The 19,845-nt window shown below is 41.4% G+C and overlaps 1 protein-coding gene across 4 annotated transcripts in view; it reads right to left on the reverse strand.

The window, feature by feature from the left end:
- CAMK2B (calcium/calmodulin dependent protein kinase II beta) overlaps positions 1–19,845 on the reverse strand; it is a 173,546-nt gene that overhangs the window by 40,349 nt on the left and 113,352 nt on the right. For 3 of the 4 annotated variants that reach the window (XM_081333754.1, XM_081333753.1, XM_081333756.1), the window contains exons 7-13: positions 13,149–13,251; positions 12,956–13,039; positions 11,838–11,932; positions 10,919–11,041; positions 9,896–9,979; positions 6,350–6,392; positions 3,898–3,978 (exon numbers count right to left, since the gene is read on the reverse strand). In XM_081333754.1, coding sequence (XP_081189880.1) covers positions 3,898–3,978; positions 6,350–6,392; positions 9,896–9,979; positions 10,919–11,041; positions 11,838–11,932; positions 12,956–13,039; positions 13,149–13,251 — 613 coding nt within the window. The remainder of the gene's footprint in view (positions 1–3,897; positions 3,979–6,349; positions 6,393–9,895; positions 9,980–10,918; positions 11,042–11,837; positions 11,933–12,955; positions 13,040–13,148; positions 13,252–19,845) is intronic. The other variant, XM_081333755.1, reaches the window with a different exon arrangement.

Here is a 19,845-nt window from a genome sequence, read left to right on the forward strand (position 1 = left end):
AAATATCATGGAAAGCAAAAATCTGCAATACACGATGCAGCTTTACATAATAACTGAGAATAAAGGGTGAACCAGAAGACTCAGAGCTTTAAAATATCTAAAATCCTTGCAGAGGCAATTTGCTGAGATGACAATAATAAAAGATGTTACTGGTGATTATATAGCAGCAGTAGCCGTAGATGCTTATATACTGTATAAGGCAGAGTGGAAGAATTCGAATGGAATAATTATAACTGTTCCCAAACAGAAAACCTACTTATTAAGCCTTTCTTAAAAGAGGCAGTTTTAAGTTCAATACAAAAATGAGCCTTTGCTGACTTTCCTTCATTTAAATTGAGGGAGTTGGTTCAATACGTGAAAAGCCCTGGGCTGGAGAAGGTTGGAGAAGAATATAATGTACAGCTGCACTGTAGAAAAGGCACAAAGCAGTAGGATACTTCGTTTAAAAAACTGGCATATAAAATCAAGGAGACACGCAATGCAGTAACGTAATTTTCTCTTTTGCTTCTTTCTCTTTCCCCCCCCAGCCTGAAATCTTAAGGTGGGTTTTCAGAATGACGTTAACTCAAAAAGTAGCTTAGGCCAGTCAAATTACTGCTACCATACACAGCTATCCATCCTGCATGCACATCAGCCAGTTTCAGCACATCAGAAGCACTTGTCCGCCGTCCGAGAAGAATTACTTCTAATTCTTCTAGTCAAGGCCCAAAGCATGCACCAGGGCTACACAAATTTCATGCACCATTTGCCATTTTCACACTATCACAAAACTGGGGGGGGGGGACAGACAAACCTGTGACTACACCAAGCAACAAGAAGATCTGGCATGAATAAAGCATCTAGGGAAACTTACACTGGCATGCCTCAAGAACTGTCTGGATGGATTAGATATGGAAGAAAGGTGTGTTCCTGGATCTAAACCCCTTACTCTAAAGCAACCAGCCTCACCTGTTTTCTTCCCTCTAAGCTGCACTCCATCTGTACATCTTCCCCTCTTTACGAGCATCAAGTATGATCCAGTTTTTGGATTTTAGTCCTCCTATGTTTTTTCTAATAGTTCATCCATGTTTTCATCTTATCCATAACAGAAAACTACTAAGAATCCTTCACTTAGTGCATTGTCTTCATAACCATTCATAACCCATTTTGCTTTCATAACCCTACTAGGGTATTGAATCAGAAGCATATCAACCTATCCAAGGTTAATTTATGGCTGAGCTGCAAACCTCTAGTCAAAGGACAGCACATTTCACTGCATATTTCATGAACGGAAAAGCCTAATTATGTATTTTTATCAATTGAAACCAGTGCCTAGCCATCTTGGTGAGATCAAGATGATCATAAGGCCTTCTCTAGCCTGGTGTCTCTAGATCAGGGGTTCCCAATCTTGGCAATTTTAAGATATGTGGAGTTCAGTTCCAAGAATTCCTCAGCCAGCGTGGGAATCCCTGCTCTAGATGTTTCATTCCTAGTCACCTAAGGGCCATGATGACTGAAAGTTATAGGAGCCTAATTTCAAGCCATGGTGAGGATTTCAGATGATGGTGGAGGTAAGCATAATTAGTTTGTTTCCTGAGATAACACAGATTTGTTTTAAGGTTTAAGATTTAAACAGTAGAACAGGGAGCAGAATAACCTCGTGGAAAGGGCTGGTCTACACTTTCTGCATGCTAACAAAATAAGACTGATCTATAAAATTACAGTTCTCTTTAGCAAATGAGAACATCTCCACCAGAGTCAGGCCTGATTTCAACAGAGGGGGAAAAAGTAATTCTCATCATCCTACTTGTGCAAAAATTAAACTCCAGAAAAAGTCAAGCTATGAAACAAAGATCAAATCCGCAGTGACACATGGATTTTGCACTGTTATAGCCCAGCTCATGTAGTGCATATTTTTATTAGCACCAAAAGATTCAACTGAGCAAGCAGCAATCTTTCTTGGGGAAAGAATTTAACTCACAACTCATAACAAATAATCAGCAAAGCAAGAGCGGAAATGGATATTTTTCCTTCTGCATTTCAAATGCCTAAGCTCCAAATCAAAGAGACTGGTCAGGCAATGAAGTAGACAATGCTCCAAAATTTCTATCCAAGTGTAAAAATCAATTTGTTGGTTGGTTGTTTATGACAGACTCAACCAATTTTTTTTAAATGACATTGGAGGAGGTTCATTGTTGGCATAGTTGTACTCATGGTTGGAAAAGAGCTATGTTGGAAATATTAATATATCCGATTTTGCATGCAGATAAAAAGATGCATGTGTATTCTTTAGCAAGTACTTCAGCTTTAGTGGACTTGACAGTTCATCTCCACCCGGAGGCTCCAACTGGTACAGAATGCAGCCGCGAGAGTTGTGTTGGGAGTTTCCCGATACTCCCACGTGACACCTCTGCTCCGTGAGCTGCATTGGTTACCAGTTGTCTTCCGGGTGAGATTCAAGGTGCTAGTAATGGTGTTCAAAGCCCTCCATGGCATGGGGCCGGAGTACCTCAGGGAACATCTGCTGCCGGCATCAAGCTCCCTGCGCCCTGTGCGTTCCCACAGAGAGGGCCTCCTCAGGGTGCCACCGGTCAGAGAATGCCGTCTGGTGGCCCCCAGGGGGAGATCCTTCTCTGTGGGCGCCCCGGAGCTATGGAACCAGTTACCGGTTGAGCTCCGGACGGCGCCCGATCTGCGCTCCTTTCGCCGCGATCTGAAAACATACTTGTTCGAGCAAGCCGGCCTGGCCTGAGGGGGGATTGGTGGGGTTTTTTATCATTCTTACTGGGGTTTTTACTATGTATCAATTGTATTTTAATCGGGCATGCATTTAATTATTTTTTAATTTTTGTAAATTTCTGTGTTTTATTCTTGCCCTGTACACCGCCCTGAGTCCTTCGGGAGAAGGGCGGTATAGAAATGATAATAAATTAAATTAAATTAAATCTTAAGGTTCTGAAGACCTGTCTCTTCCTCCAGACATTTGGGCCAGGAGATAAGGTAAGTTTCACTGGTCTTTGAGGGATTGTTGATTTAACTAGGGCAACCTGGATTACACGCTGTTACAGTGGGGTTTTTTTAATCTTTAAAGGTAATTCTTGACTTACGACTGATCGTTTAGCGACTGTTCAGAGTTATGATGGACCTTCCTAGAACTATTTATGACCCGAATTCAAAGTTCTGACAGGCGGAGGACCTCACAGGATTACATTTTGGGCATTTGGCAACCAGCCTGAATTTATGGCATTTGCAACATCCCTGCAACATCTCACAATCTCACGAAACACCTCACAAGTAAGGAAAGTTGGGGGGGTGGGGGGTGGGGGGAAGGACAGACCAAATGACAATTAGATGCATTCACCTGGCTGTCGCCACTTCTCCTTTTATTAAGACTGCCACTGTTCTTCATGGTTTCCATTTTCTATTGGCTATTTGTTGTTAGAGTAATAGCCTCAGCTGGTATTTAATAATATATGATAATATATTTTCAAAAAATACGCTAAAATAATATCCACCCACCATATCCTCAACCTCTAGCTGCACCACCACTACTTAACCCACAAAGCTAGCATCTCCTGTTTTTGTCATTGGTCTGCAACTTCCACTCTGCTTCATTCAGGGTCTGGAGATGGCTGACTTGCGACTTTCACATTTAGTTGATTTCAATCCCCTTCTGGTAACATTTTCACAACCATTTCTAAATCACGACTTAATGAAGCAAGACAGAACTGACACCACTAACAGACAAGACTTTTGCAGAGGTGGCCCTCGTTTGGGCTCTTTGGCGGTGCAGAGGCTAGCCCTGTTATCTTACAACCGGGTGGGATGAAGTGCTTTGGATGAATGACACAACATGCGCTCAAGATTTCAAAATGAGAAGAGGGGAAAGTGAAGAGGGTCTCTTCCGGACATGTCTACCTTGCTCCACCAACCCAATGGTGGCACCGGAGGCTGCTGCTGCTGCAGACATGGTAGCGGGAGCGGTGGTCTGTCTGCCCACTGTTAGCACCAGAGTGGAAAACAAAGAAATAAAGGACAGCAAGTAGGAAAAGGGATTGGGGAAAGAGTTAGAGAAGAGTGGAGGCAGACAAGAGAGAAATAAAAGGCAGAGGGAAAGTCAGAAGGGGAAAGGAAGGAGACAAAGGAAGCAGAACAAGATTAGAGTTAAAGTTGAGATGAAGAGGCATGACTATTGGTAGCAAACGTGCATTCACTTTTACACAATCCATGGATCTTTTCCATCAGATCAAGAGCTATTATCTTCTTTCTCTGCATCAGAAGCCCATCCGCTGTAGGGGAACCATGGGTCCAGGTTTTAGGCTCATCACTTTTGAAGATGCTCTAAAGCACTCATTCTGCTACTGAGTCCTGGAAGGCATGATGGCTAGGAAAGGCTTCCGTAGGACCAGGATTAATCAAATGCAGCTGGAATGAGGAAGGTCTGCTGAACATTACAGAAGTCCTACTTTGGGGTCAAGAATTCCTAGAGAGTTGCTAAAGCGTGGAATGCAGTATGGGAGCCGTGCACCTCTTCTGCTGCTGGCTTCCTAAGCTTCACTGATGTATTAAAACACAGTAATCATCATTTTTCCACTTCTGGGGTTTCCTCCATTATGATTCTGAACCTCCTAATGGAAGAATCACTTGGCAAGAAATGCTTAAATGCCAAGTTGGAACGCCTCAAAACCAGAATACACTCAGTAATTCTGTGATCCCAGAAATGTTTATGGAATTTGGCAATCACCATAAAATTACTTAGGAAGAAGTAAAAGAAACTTATGGCAGAACACAGGTGCCTTGTAGACATCATCTGTTTTCCAGCTGGGAGGATCAGGCCGCCATTAAGATCCAGTAGCTTACCCAGCTATAATTCCAGGAGATACCATCAATCCCCCGATTAGCAACAGGCTAGGTAGGAGAACAAAAAGTCTGAGATTTATTATTTATTTATTGCTGAAGATCACTGCTTCTTTCAACATCTTTGCCCATCTTCCCTCTTCTTCCTCAGCGTCTTCAAAATGCCACCGCTTCCCAGTCAGTCACTTTGTCCATCAATACACACTTTTTGCTCAGAAATTCCGGCATCCTGAATTAGATAAAACCAATTCTCATTGCCGACGTTAGCAGAGTATCTCCTTATCTAGAACTAACAGGCCTTTACAACCCCTGCTAGCTGCAGAATTGGAGTTTTCTAGGTGCAGAACATGGATTGCGCCGCGATTTGCTGGAAAAATTCATAGGGCTTTGATTAGGGCCCATGAACAGTGATGGGAAGAGAAACCCTGCAGGTGAGCAAGATAAGGAGAGACAACAGCAGGGGTGGACTACCGCTTGAGGCATCTACTCAGCCATCCTTTACCCTTTTTTTAAAAAAAAAAAGAAAGAAATCAGGTGTGTTTGTTTCCCTTTTTTGGGGGGTGGGGGCAGGAAAAGCAACTCATTTCCTATAGTGAGAAAGTACTTTGCTCTTTTAGAAAATGTTTCCCGGATGGATGTCTATTGTGAACTAAGACCCAGAGGATGGAACAAGCACGCTGCAACTCTGCATCCCCAGGCAAAGCCAACTCAAAGAATGAATGCGCTCCAGTCCAAAGCATGTGCCTTCTGAAGGTTTCCCCTTTATTAGATTCCCACCCACCCACTCAACCATCACAGGGAAAGCTAAGGAAACAGCCTAAGGACTCTGCCCCGCTTAAACCAAAAAACAGTTATAGAATAAAGAGGACCTTTTCAGAGACAGAGGAAAAGGACTTGAGGGAAATCTGCAGCAACTCCGGAAAGTTCTCGGGTAGAGTCAGGATTAAACTGCAATCAAGCTGTTAGCTAAATGTAAGGAGGAACCTGAGAAATATAATTGAGGGCAGTTGGGGGGGGGGGTGGAGGCAGAAGAAGCCACACAGAAAGGCTGCATGGATGGGTATCCCAGTGCTAAAGCATTGAATCCAAAGACTTTGGCTTCATTTATTTAGGACAACAAAGGAGGAGAATTAGGTCCACAGGAAGTTTGGCAGGGCTTATGAAAGCAAGCTTGTTGAATGGCCGTTCAGGATTTCCCTCCCCCCCCTGCCTTTTCAATCACCAATGATAGCCTTTCAGCAGAAATAAATTAAGTTTGGGCCCGGCCTTTGGTCCCAGTTTAACCTTTCTGATGATAATACAGCCGTGCCCAAAGAACACAGAGTATTAAGAGAAAAGGGATGAATGTCACCTCCTGAGACTGAGGCTAAATAATAGTGATTTAGAAGAATTTCTTTTTGCTTGCTGTGTCTTAATTAAAAGGATGTATGGAACGCACTGAGATGTGTGTGTGTGTGTGTGTGTGTGTGTGTGTGTTTTACTTTTGGCTGTTGTTAAGCAAAGCTTTTCTCACCTGAAAAGTTTCTTGTTGCCAACATAGTAGTAAGAATGGCACCCTAAAAGGAAGAAAGCAGAAAAAAGTAAATAGACGTAGAAAGGAAATTCTTGAAAGAATGTTAAACACAAAGAAAAGAAAGTAGAACAAGTTTTGCATAAACGAAGAATAAGCAATGCACCAAACTATAGGAAATGTATATAGGAATTATAGGAAGCTCGCTTCCCGTTATTCAGGATACTGCTTATGTACTTAGAACTTGAAGCATTGTTAGAGACCTCACACACCCACTTCACGGTCTGTTTCTGTTGCTTCCCTCTGAGAGGAGGTTTCAAAGTACTTCCAGCAGGACTACCAGATTCTGTAATAGCTTTGTTCCCTATGCCATCCATCTGGGAAACTCGCAAGATTCGTTTTTCTTGTCATTTACATGTATACATCCGAACTAGACTGTGTTGTTTCTCTGTGTCATAGAATGTATGTGGGTAAGTGGGTATATGCCATTTTTCTTATCATATTTATGTAGTGTATATTGGAGATGGTGACCCTTTTGAGAGCTGTATGCAACAAAATTTCATTTTAATGTATGTTGATTGGTGTACATTTAAAGTGACACCTATTCTATTCTATTCTATTCTATTCTATTCTATTCTATTCTATTCTATTCTATTCTATTCTATTCTATTCTATTCTATTCTATTCTATTCTATTCTATTCTATTCTATTCTATTCTACTCTACTCTACTCTACTCTACTCCATTCCACTCCATTCCCTATTCTATCCTATCCTATCCCATCCCATCCCATCCCATCCCATCCCATCCCATCTTCTGTTCTATTCTATTCTATTCTATTCTATTCTATTCTATTCTATTCTATTCTATTCTATTCTATTCTATTCTATTCTATTCCATTCCATTCCATTCCATTCCATTCCATTCCATTCCATTCCATTCTATTCTATTCCTGCTGACCTTCCCAAGAAATGGGGGCTCAAACAGTGGCCCACCATATCCAACACACTAACCAAATATTCTGCCCTTTGTCTTTTTCATTATCCCAGCTACAGTCCACTTAGATAACAACACCATCCCTGAAACAGTGAGTTCTAAAATGAAAATAAAACTAGCATTAAGAAGACAGTACAAGCTGGCTGTTGCCACTTGTCTTTTGGAAGGTTTATTATAAGAAATGCAAACTTTGAGGCAACTAGAACTTGATTCATTGGAGAATAGCAGAAAAATCTCCCTAATTGCTAAGAAGACTACTGATTTGATGAAGATTTTCTGAAGTGGGTTGTTGATTATCATTCAAATCTTTGCAGAAAAAGATTAATATAGATAACATGCTGTTGGGCAAAAATGAAATAATTCCATTTCTTTTCATTATAGCTAACCTTTGCCATGCTTGGAAGGTCAAAGACATCTTGTCAAATAAATCAGATCAATTAGTATGAGGCCTGGAGAACGTACAGAAGATAAATGCTCGTGCCCTAAGCTGCCCATTGCAATACTATACAGTTTTTCCAGTACGATGGAATATAGGTGAAATAATGTGTAACAGACATGGAATTATTAAGTAATGAGTGCATTGTAATGAGAAATAGGTTGTTTTTAGAACAGAAACAGATGTCTAAACTTTGGGGCAAATTTCAAAATTATCTCTAACATGTCCTGAAGCATAATCATTTTTATTTGCCTCTCTAATGCCTTTCTCATCCAAAGCAGGAGCAAAGAGTCTTAATTTGATTTTAAAACCAACAAGGAACTGAAGCAAAGACTGGAGGCAGCTTCTCTTGCTAACTTAATTGTTCCATAAACTTCATCTCTGGCTTATTGTGTGTGTCAAATGTCACACTGGCTTGTTTTCCACCATATGAATATACTGTATGAAAAAGTGATGTCCAGCCTTGGCCACTTTAAGACTTGTGGACTTCAACTTCCAAAATGCCACAGCCAGACTCACTGCCAGGAATTTGATCCTGACCGGCTCAAGGTTGACTCAGCCTTCCATCCTTCAGAGTTAATAAAATGAGGACCCAGATTGTTGGGGGCAAGAGGTTGACTCCGTAAAGCATTAGAGAGTCCCTAAAGCAGGGCTTTTCAACCTTTTCACCCATTGTACCACTTTTAGGATATGGCAACATCCGAGTACCACCAGTCGCCTAGCAAAGTGTCAAAAAGTTGATGACCAAAAAAAAAGGAAAAAAGTGAAGTACAGGTAGTCCTTGACTTACAACAGTTCTTAGTGACTGTTTGAAGTTACAATGGCACTGAAAAAAGTGCCCCCCAAGCCACAGCTGAGCAAGACACCTGCCTGCCTGCCCACCCAGCAGCACTCTTCCTCCTGTCCGAGGTTTTCATTGTTGTGAGCATTTCTGTTGAGGATTGGCAGTGGGAGTGGGGTGGGGGGTGTTTGGTTTTTATTCCCCCTGTCTGCTGGGTGGTTGCAGCAGGTTTGGGTCACTTTCACATGACCCTGGGACACTGTGACCGTCATACATATGAATCAGTTGCCAAGCATCTGAATGTAAATCACAAGACCCTGGAGATGCTGCAACATTCCAGTTGATCGGTGCTTCTTCTGGGCTCAGCAGAAGTGCCAGGATCAGCGCCGAGCTCCAGCTGGAGCCTGGCGCTGATCCTGGCGCTTCCGCTGAGCCCTGACAGCCCTGCAGCTCCAGCTGTCTCTCGCTCAGGCTTGTGCGGTGCTGCCACTGGTTCAGCTCATTCCCCTCCCCCGCTACCACTTTTCTAGGATGGTTGCGTACCACCTGCCAGGTGCCAATGTACCACAGGTGGTACCTATACCACTGGTTGAAAAGCCCTGCTGTAAAGCATTATGAAGCGGTACATAATTCTAAGTGCTATTTCTATTGTTATTGTTGGAGAATTCTGGGAATTGAAGGCCACAAGTCTTAAAGTGGCCAAGGTTGGGCATCCTGGTATAGAGCAAAAACATAACGGTGGGACCATCACATAGACATTATTTCCTGAGCTATGAACAGACCATTTCATCCTTAGAGGATGGATGTTCCTCTTTCATTTCATTTAACCTACTCTATGGAGATTCCCAGGAAGCTCCTTCATCTTCAGCCTATCACAGAGGACAATCTTGTCTTTTCCCAGCCTTAATCCTTCCTGCTCTGATGGAAACGTGGCTAAGAGAAAGAACAGCTTGAGTCTTTGCAGCCTTTCTCACACAATACAAATCTAACTACTGTCTGTTTGTCCATCATCTGCTTGCTCTGGTGGAGCCAAGCGACATTGGGACTAAGGTCTTCGTGTGTTGAGTAAAGATAGGGCAGTCAACACATTTGGGGGACGGGGGGGGTGTCCCTAAGTGCTAGATGCAACCTGGCTGGATGCAATCTGGCATCAGTGACATCAACTGCTAACCAATGCATTCAGTCTACTATTCGTGTGTTGAGACTGGCTTTGAATTGGAAATCAGGGCTGAAACATCTGGTCTCAAGCTGTACTTGCCTTGCATGTTAAATGAAGAGAGATTCAGCACTGAAAGGCCTTATGCACTTCCACCTTCGTAACCCCTTAAATCACTTACCTTGAGCTTCCTTCTTGCATTGAACTTTTTCAGACACTCTACAGTCTCCTGCCTGTGCATCATTGAGGCCACTGTCGAACGTTGCTGCAAAAAGAATATTAGAAGGCATGAGGGTAAGATAGGGAAGCCAAGTGCAAAAGTCTAAAGTGTTTGGCCTGGGATTAAAAAGATTGCATGCAGGAAAGTGGGGGGGGGGAGGGCAGGGAAATCAACATAAAGGCAGGGTGAATTGTGTTTGTGGGGAAACAGAGACAGACCTTGTTGCCTTCCTGGTCTGCTTTGGTGTGTCTAATAATATGCAGGTTTCTAAAACAGCTTAGGGACCGGTTAGCTATACTGAGTCCACTGCACTAAGCAGGTCCTTGAAGCAGCCCAACAAAAGGTGGTTGTAATATCTGCCTATCCAGGCAGTTTCCACAGCATCACACAACCCATTGTTCTGCAGATCCCCTGTAGCAGGAGTGTTAAACTGGCAGCCCATGGGCGTTATGTGTTACACGCAGGCCACGCCCATCCCGACTCCGCAAAGGTGAAAAACGTTGCGATACATCACAACACGTCATGTGACGCGATCGAGTTTGACACCCGTGCCCTATAGCAACATATTTAGAACAGCTTCTTGCAGAGGAACACTGCTGTCACTAGCCATAAGGTTAGCCCAAACTAACCTTAAGGGGTGGGGGGGGGAAGAAGGGGGAGAGAGAGCAGCAGTGGACCTCCTTGTGGCTCAGGGATCATCCAAGCTCTTTTGAGTCCGCTTGCCACAGAATACTCAAAATAGTGAAGTTGACAGCAGTTTTATAAATGAGGTTATTTGAAAACATCTGCTCAGTGGAGGTAGTCTCATAAAAGCTTTTTTGGAAGCTTATGCATCCTTATCATTATTTTGCTAATATCCTATCTTAGAAGGTGTAAACTGTTACAATCTCTAAGGGAACTAAACATGGAAACTTGGGATTCCTTTAACAATGTTTGGGCAGATAGGTTAAATCTAAGCTAGAAGGAAGGCACAATCGTACTTACGCAGACCCATGGATGCTTCAGAGCTTCGTGTGCCGTGATTCTCTTTGCAGGGTTGATGGTTAGCATCTGGTTTATGAGGTTTTTTGCTTCAGGAGTGACTGTGTCCCATTCAGGGGAAGGAAACTAAAGGAAGAAGATATTGCAGGAAGACCACAGTTAATATTAAAAGAAGAGGGTCCTCTGATCAATTAAGTTGGTATTTATAATGCCAACTAGAGTAACACAAAGATATCCACAGAAATCTGACGTATGAGCCAAGATTTCATCCACAAATTGCGGTTAAAATTCAATATGAGGCATTCAGTTATAGACATTTTTTAAAAAGCATGTATATGATTTACTATTCCATTTGAATCATTGTTATCCTAGTTGGCATTTTTTTAAAAAAGAAAAAATGGACATATTGTTCTAAATCAGGCTTGACCAACCTGTGGCCTATGGTCTTGCATATGGCCCTGGACAGCTAGTCACAAGATTGTAAACATTTAACATTATTATGTGATTTTTTTTAGAGATAGTTACTATATGATATATTTTACACGAGGCCCAAGGCAATTCTTCGCTCAGTGTAATAAGCGAGCCAAAAGGCTAGACGCATCTGCTGTAGATCATGATTTCTTTATTTCATATGCAATGCGATACAGCCTATTAGGGCTTACAGTGATGTGTAAACCCAAGCTATCTATCTTGACAGCTATCGACTCGAAGAATGAAACAAATGCCCACAAAGCATCCCTTGGTCCTTTTGAAACTCATTCCCAAAGAGGCTTTAGCTCCTACTGGGGACCTTACAATTAGCCCAGTTCTCAATTTTAAGAAGAGCAAATTTTGAACTTTTCTCTTTGGGCTACTAGTATTCTAGTGAAACTCGGCAGGTTGCAAGCCAGAGGGAATGCAAGCAAAAGAAACCACCGCTCACATCGTAGGCACCAGCCTTAATCTGTTGGTATAGCTTGTGCTGATCTTCATCCCAAAACGGAGGATACCCCACCAGTAAGATGTAAAGAATAACACCTGGGGAGGAAAAAAATGGAACAATAGCAAACTGATAAGCAAACAAATGACATGTTGCCATGTGATTTGAGATGGCCATTTGATTAATCAATCACCAATAATCTAAACTGGATTAAGCAAGTAAAGAGATCCAGATCTTGAGGTGCATGTTCTACTTAACCTGATTTGGGACAGAGAAAAAGCAAGCAAGGAAACAGGCAAATGGTTTCTGATCCTCATCTTGCAATCTACAAGGGTATGGAGAGTTGCAGGCTACTTCTTTTACTAGGAGTTTGTGTGTGTGTGTGTGTGTGTGTGTGCGTGCATGAGCAAATGGGAGGTCTATAGTGATCGGAACAAACCAGGAAGCAAAAGGACTTGAGAGGGACATCCTGTCTAGAGTATTCACTGGTTTTCAGCAGAAGACCTGGAGCTGTATCCTTCTAGCCATAGGTGTCCACAGATATAGTTTTTTTAAAAAAGTCATCACGTTGGCCATAATGGTGTGATTGCCTGATTTGTGTGTGTGTTGTACATGTGACACACAAAAGCAAATGGAGCTTTGATAGTCCTGCCATCTCACCAGCATTTTGACCACAAGGTTTTATATACTCCATCCAGTCAAGCCCATAGCCACATCCAGGTAATTTTCATGGCAGCCATATGGAACTGAATGTCATCATGCAGCTTTGACTATTTTGTTCATATTAGTGCTAAACCAAGTGTTTATTATTGCTTAATTGTTATTTTATTTTTTTTGCTGTGGGCCGACTTGAAAATTCTGTGAGGAGGAACATAAATGTATACCTATAATAGTAAGTAATATCCTGTTCAATCCATACCCAAACAATTTACTCTACAAAACTGTCTTCTAGTTTGTCTTCTATCAGAGTTTGTCTTCTATCAGAGTTTTGAGGGCAACACCACAACTTTTGTGAGCTGCTCTGCAGTGTGGTGCTGAGCCCTAGACTAAATGGGGAGCCCTCTCTGCGTCTCTACGGTGGGCCCACCTTGATAGAGCAGAATCATGTAGCTCCCTCTTACCGCACGCCCAGATATCCACAGGTTTCCCATAAGCTTCTTTGCGTAGAACTTCTGGAGAAAGGTAACCGGGAGTACCTGCAAAGCCTGAGGAAGAAAGCAAAAATGGCCAACACGCGTATGTTCACACAACCATCTGGCTCCACCGCTCAAATCAAGAAAAGAGGAAGGGAGTGTAGTTTCACCCTGCACTCACCAAACCAGGCCTGCTGGTCTCCTTGCACCTCAATTGCCAAGCCAAAATCTGCCAATTTCACCGCTGCTCCTTTGCATTTGCTGGCCAGAAGCAGGTTCTCCGGCTGTCGGGATGACCCAACAGAATACAGGGCGACGTTTTCATAGTTTGTGGTTAGTTTAAATCAAAAGGAAAGGAGGAAGAAAAAAGAAACAACAACAGCAACCAGTTTGCAGAAGACCGCCAAACTTTTGTAACACTTCCCTTCCCTCCCCGCCATACAGATTGAGGCAGACAGACCTAGAGAGAACCTATTTTTAAGTGGAAGATTATCACTAAGATTGAGACACTCCATCATGCAGTCCAGAATTGCATGAATGGTGGACTGACCGTTTTTGACCTCACAACTGAACACTTTGCGTGATTTGACTTAGCTGTATCGTGAGAGATCCAAAGTGCTTTTGCCCCTGTATTTCTACCAGTGCAATCCTGTACGTGCTGACTTGGGGGACTCAGTCCGTTGAAGGTGAGTAGACGTGTCTAACGTTGGCCTGTTGGTGGTCCAGTATCATCTCTGCTGCTTATGTGTCTGTTCCATTGTTGTCTACCTTGTAATTAAAGTGAGTGGCACTCGTCCAGAATTAGAGGGAAATATGTTAACAGGTTTAGGAGCACAAGCTTTCTACATTTCCATGAAAGCTGTTTTTAAAATCAGTTTAAGTTGGGGAAACAGATCTGTAATTTATTTTAAATGCACTTCTGCTATGAGTCTGTATTGGGAGGGGGTGCACGCAAAAACTGCAAGGAGCATAAATAACCATCTAGCTTGACTTGCATTTCCTAGCCCATGTTTTTTTCCACTTTATAGATGTAAGTTTCATCCTCTTGATCCAAGCCTGGCTCATGATATATGGTGCCCCCCCTACAGTCCTCTTAACTGTCAGACCTACCAATACCTAAACAGCCAGAGTATCCATGATGTAAGGTTTTGTGTCTACAAATGAGCATTCCAGGTGAAAAACTAATCTCTTGGGAAGATTTGGGAGATTAGATTTCACTCCTGCTTGGGGTATTATTTGCGGTTGTAGAATTATTAAAGAGTTTCCTAACAGAACATCTTGAGGATGCTTCTTGAGGCTTTGGTTGCATTTAGTTTTGGGGAGACAGAATTCTGACCTCCCCCTTCTTTCTGAAGGGGGTTAGATTAGATCTTCTTCAAACAAGAACAGTGTAGTAGGGTGCAGGACTAGTATCAAATTGGGGCAGACTGGATGGTGACAGGTTAGATAAGGCTAGATTCATTCTTCCAGTTCTCTCTGGTCATGTCAAAACTATAGCAGAATGGGATGAATATATACATAAAACTTAAATCATCATTTTGACCATAATGAAGCTAAGAAAGAATACCCCTGGCTGCAACATCAAAGAGAAAAAGCACATGATGGTGGAGTTTTCAGTTGGTAAACTGAGGACGACACAACAGACAATATTCAACCCACCAAACATGCACAAGGGCTCCCCTCCATTCCATCCTTTGTTTGAATTTCTTTTCTTTTTTCTTTTCTTTTTTTTTGATCCGACAAATATGGATTTAATACAATTCGGTTTGCATCCCATTATGGCTGGGGTTCAAATAGGCAATCCAGAGACTATTCTGCTCAAAAGTTAGGAGACACGGAAGTATCCCTCTTGAATGCATTCCTTAGAAAACTTTGGCAATGTTACAAATTATAGAGAAAAAGAATGTATGCAAGCTCTGGTAAAAGATTAGGAGCAAACTGGCTGCCAGTATGCAAACATGCACTGCTGAATCTATGCACCATGCAACTTTCTTCTTCAGAGGTTTAAGAAGGACACATTAAAAACAAAAGAACTTAAATGGTACAGACTGTACTAACGGGGGTGGGGGGGTGGGGGGGGTGTTCCAATAATTATTGATAAGAGATATATCCCATTGAAGAAAGTAGGGCTTGATATGTTGAAGATCCTTCTAGCTATCCTTCAGATCATACACAAGGTTATATTTCTTTGAGATAAGGAAGAATTTGGAAGGGCCTATGGGCCCCAAAGGCGCTTTTTTCAAGAGGCAACTGGACTTTCTTTGCTTTTCCTTGAAGATGTTTCGCTTCTCATCCAAGAAGCTTCTTCAGTTATGACTGAATGGTGGAGAACGGAAGGTTTTATATTCCTTGCAGTCATCTGGTTGTTGACACTCTTTCTGAGAATCGTTGAGATCACTTGGAGGTCTACCTGTGCCCTCAGGGTCACTTGAATAGTGTAAATGGGTGTGGAACCTTTTTGGAACTGCCGGAAGGACTGTGTTGCAAATCCTTCCATCCCCCACCATTTAGTCAGAACTGAAGAAGCTTCTTGGATAAGAAGAGAAACATCTTCAAGGAAAAACCAAGAAAGCCCAATTGCCTCTTGAAAAACGCATCTTTGGGACAACCATGACCTGGATGACTGAGAATCTCCATAGACAAGGACCTTTTCCATCTATTCTGACATAGTCCAATCCCAAATATAATCCATTGCAGAACAGGAATCTACAGGTAGATGAGCAGTGGAAAATCCATGAGGGCAATGGAATGGCATCTCCTTTTACTCTACTCAAAGGTGTGCCTTTGTAGAAAAAAGCCACCCTCACCCAGAGCCAATCTTACTCTGAGACTGAAAACTTCTAGCTCTCGGTTCTGCGTGCTTTTCTTTTCTGCCCTGAAAGGCCTAGCTACAGCTTCTTAATTTCCGTGGCATGACTGTTAAGGAACGGAAACAAATTTCCAGCAAAAGGATAAGTCTCCATTGCAGTCCCACTGCAGTCCATGAACATCACTACCCGCTAGGATTTCACAACTATCTTAGGCTTCAGTTGAACACTTTCAAGCTACAGTGCTTCATTAAACTATAATTCCCAGCTAGGAAACTCCAAAACAAGCTGCAACATCTGGTAAAACCCATTTGTATTTTGGTTCCAGATGCAGGTATCCTTTTTTGCGGTCCCCTTAGAATGAATGGGAATTAAATCAGTTGTCTCATCCTATTGGTTTAAAGACAGCTTAAAGAATACTGAATCTTGGAACAAGCATTACAAACTCAGACCATAGCATTTCCAATGACCCAACAGGTTTCCTGGCTTTCTTTTTTCCCCCTTCAATAAGCAACATCAAATTAAGATAGAAAAACTATGCAAGGAAGCGCTTCCACCCGACAGTCGTTGGCAGACACGTCCTAGAAGCTCCACTAAATGTGGAGGGAATAACATTTGCAACAAAATATTTGATTATTTATGTACCTTTCAGAATAGAAGCCAACATCTAGCAAAGTTACTGTACCGAATATTTCTATGTGTAACAGCTAAGCAACTCAGGTCTGATTCACACATTGCACTAACCATGCTTTGTTAAATAAACCCTAAGTGGCTGGATTTGTACCTCATACTCAGTTGGGAACCAAACTTCTTAACTACAATGCCTACAAACTACAACATAAACTAAAACCAAGCAAGCCACATTACGTCTTAATATGATATATGATGCTACTGGTTGTCTTTGAATTAGCTACAAATCATAAAATAGTCTGAGACCAATGTAGCTGATTGATCACACCCATTCCTAGTAGACTTCTAAGTCTACCTGAGAGTTCCTTTGATTCTAATTTATGATTAATTTATGGTCACTGTTATAAGTCAAGATAACTATTGCCCTTTATTGATTTAATGCAAATATCTACTGCATACAGTTATTGACTTGTCAAGAGTGAAGGTCAATAACCATTAGGAAATCATGTCCATTGAACTTTTGTCTAAAAAGCTTAAATAAACAATAATAATTCTATTGAGGTTAGCAACCAGGTTATAACTAAAGTAAAACTTAGCTATTGTAGAAAACAATATGACCAAAGTCTACACTAACTTTCACAGCCCAGTGAGAATGCACAATTATACTTAATCCTCATTTACTGATTTCATTCTGATTCCGCTTTTCTGCGAATGGCTAGAAAGCGAATTGATAAATTTAGTTAGCAAAAGTTAAAGAGACTGCATTCATAAGCATACACTTAACTTGGCAGTGCATTCCATTATAATCAAGGAGGACAAATGTGCAAAAAAATTGCTTATAATTTGAATTATATGTTTTCTAAGGGTCTATGCCAATTCGCCATGGCCGACTCACCACGGTCAACTCGCCGCGGCTAACTTGCCATGGTCAACTCGCTTGGGGGACAACTTACTTCAGGACAAGATTTACACTGATATCAAATAAATGGTGGAATAGAATAATTAAAGAAAGGATGCAAAAGGAGGGACAGAATGAAATCTGAATGACAAAACAATTTTTTATTTATTTTAAATAATTAAATTGAATTGATAGGTTATCTGCGGCGAGTTGTCCCACAGGGCATTGGCCGTGGAGAGTTGTCCCATTCCAGTTTTTTTTTTCCTAATGTCACCGAAAAGCATCAGAAGAAAATAACAGCTCCATTGCCATTCCATCCTTCTTTGAAGAAGAAAAGAATCACATACCCTTGGGACAATCTAATCATGTTTTAGATCAAAGTCCCAATCCTTATGTTGAGGATGATATTATCTGAACTCTTTTTCTTTTCTTTTTTTGCTAACCACACCAATATTTCTGAAAGGAGAGCATCTGTTGTTCAAGGCATTAAACCTTACTGTTACCAAAAATCTTTTTTAGCACAATTTAGTTAGGCTAATTAAATCTGTAAAATACATTACCCATCAAGACTACTGCGTTATTGACTCTGACAGCATATATAAGCTCACTCAGTTTAGTTACACCTTTGTGTAAACATGTATAGAACCATGGTGGATAAACGTTTTAATGAATAGGCTGAGAGCCTCCATGATATTCACCACATTTGCTACTCCAATGAACTCAAAAACCTGCCTGAGGTTATTTTTAAAAAATTGTTTACCACCCATCTCACCACAGAGTTGGAAGGGACCTTGGAGGTCTTAAGTCCAACTGCCTGCTCTAGCAGGAAACTCTACACCACTAAAGACAAGTGGCTTTCCAGTCTCTTCTTAAAAATCTCCAGTGAAGCCCACAACTTCTGGAAGCAAGTCATTCCACTGATTAATTGTTCTCTCTATTTCTTCTTAGATCTAGGTTGCTTCTCTTCTTCATTTGTTTCCATCCATTGCTTCTTGTCCTCCTTTCAGGAGCTTTAGAGAATAACTTGACTCCCTCTTCTTTGGGGCAGCCCCTGAGACATTGGAACACTGCTATCATGTCACCCCTCGTCCTTTTTTCATTAGACTAAACATACCCAACTGTTCTTTGTATGTTTTAGCCTCCAGGCCCCTGATCATTTTGATTGCTCTTTGATTGTATTTTTTCTAGACTCTCAACATCTTTTTTATATCGTGGCGATCAAAACTGGATGCAGTATTCCAGGTGTGGCCTTACCAAGGCATTGTAAAGTGGTATTAACACTTCAGGCAATCATGAGAACAAAGTGTTTTATATTTTAACTCTGAGCTTGAAAATTGTTTTAATTTTTTTTTAAAATCTCTTTTAAAACTGGAGTTATTTTCCAAAAAGATAGCGGAGAAACTCTGTCTCAACTAACTTTTCAAAGCACATCAGCTATTACGAACACTAGATAATGGGTTGCTTCAGGATTGAGTTATCCTTAGAACAAACTGAAGGAAATGAAAAAATCGTGACTAAATTTAGCCTCCTTAATTTCAGTTGGTCCTCTGGAAATACTAAATTTAGAACGGAACCATTTAGGCTCCTCTATCTGCATAAAGTAATGCCACATGAATATTTTCATTTACACTTTATCTTGGATTTGCATAACAAACAAAATCCGCATCAAAAGCTTTGTTTAGTCGCAAATATCAGATTAACATATATTAACAATATATTAATGGATGTGCTAAATGGATGTCCTTTTGTTGAGAAGTACGAGTACACACATGTGAATTGTTAATGCAGGAACTTTTCTTATCACTACAGCTAGTCCTCACTTACTGACCAAAATTAGGACTGGCAATTCCATCATTAAGCACCGTGGCCACTAAGCAAAAAAAATATCACATGACCACAATGACCTTATAATGCCACTTCTGCTCCCATTGTTAAGTGAATCGCCATGGGCATTAAGCGAAACATCGTGTGACTTGTGCTTTCACTTCTGCTTTCTCCATTAATTCTGCTTATTGAAAGCCAGTTGTGAAATTTGCAAATGATGATGGTGTGACTGAGGGAAACTGTGACACTTGCAAATGCAACAATTGGTCACAAAGCTATTTTCGTTCCAAGTATCCTTATCTTCCTACAGTCACTCAAAGACAGTCAGTAAGCGAGGACTACATGTACCCTCTTACAGATTTACCATAGGTGCATTGTTGCTGGCACTGTGTTATCCCAAAACTGCACACACAAAAGCCCCTCCCTTGGAATAATAGAAGCTGGTTTAAAATTGCACAACTCAATTTAGAAAGCCAAGGGAAGGGCCCATACATTATCCCATGCGTGTGAAATCACCTTTCATTTCTCTTCAATTTATTTTAGCAACTAGAGGAAGGAAAAATCTCCACTATGAAGGACTACAAGCTCTTCCATACCAAAGCATGTTACCATAGGCAAACCTTTGGCAGAAGCTAAAGCTTTTCAACTATGGAATGTAAAGCAAAGGTTTTTTTTTCTTGCTTATGTAACATTGTCCAAGGCTCTGGAGATATTTTTGC

Source organism: Vipera berus, assembly GCF_964194415.1.
Source record: "Vipera berus genome assembly, chromosome: 8".
NCBI classification, from domain to species: Eukaryota; Metazoa; Chordata; class Lepidosauria; order Squamata; family Viperidae; genus Vipera; species Vipera berus.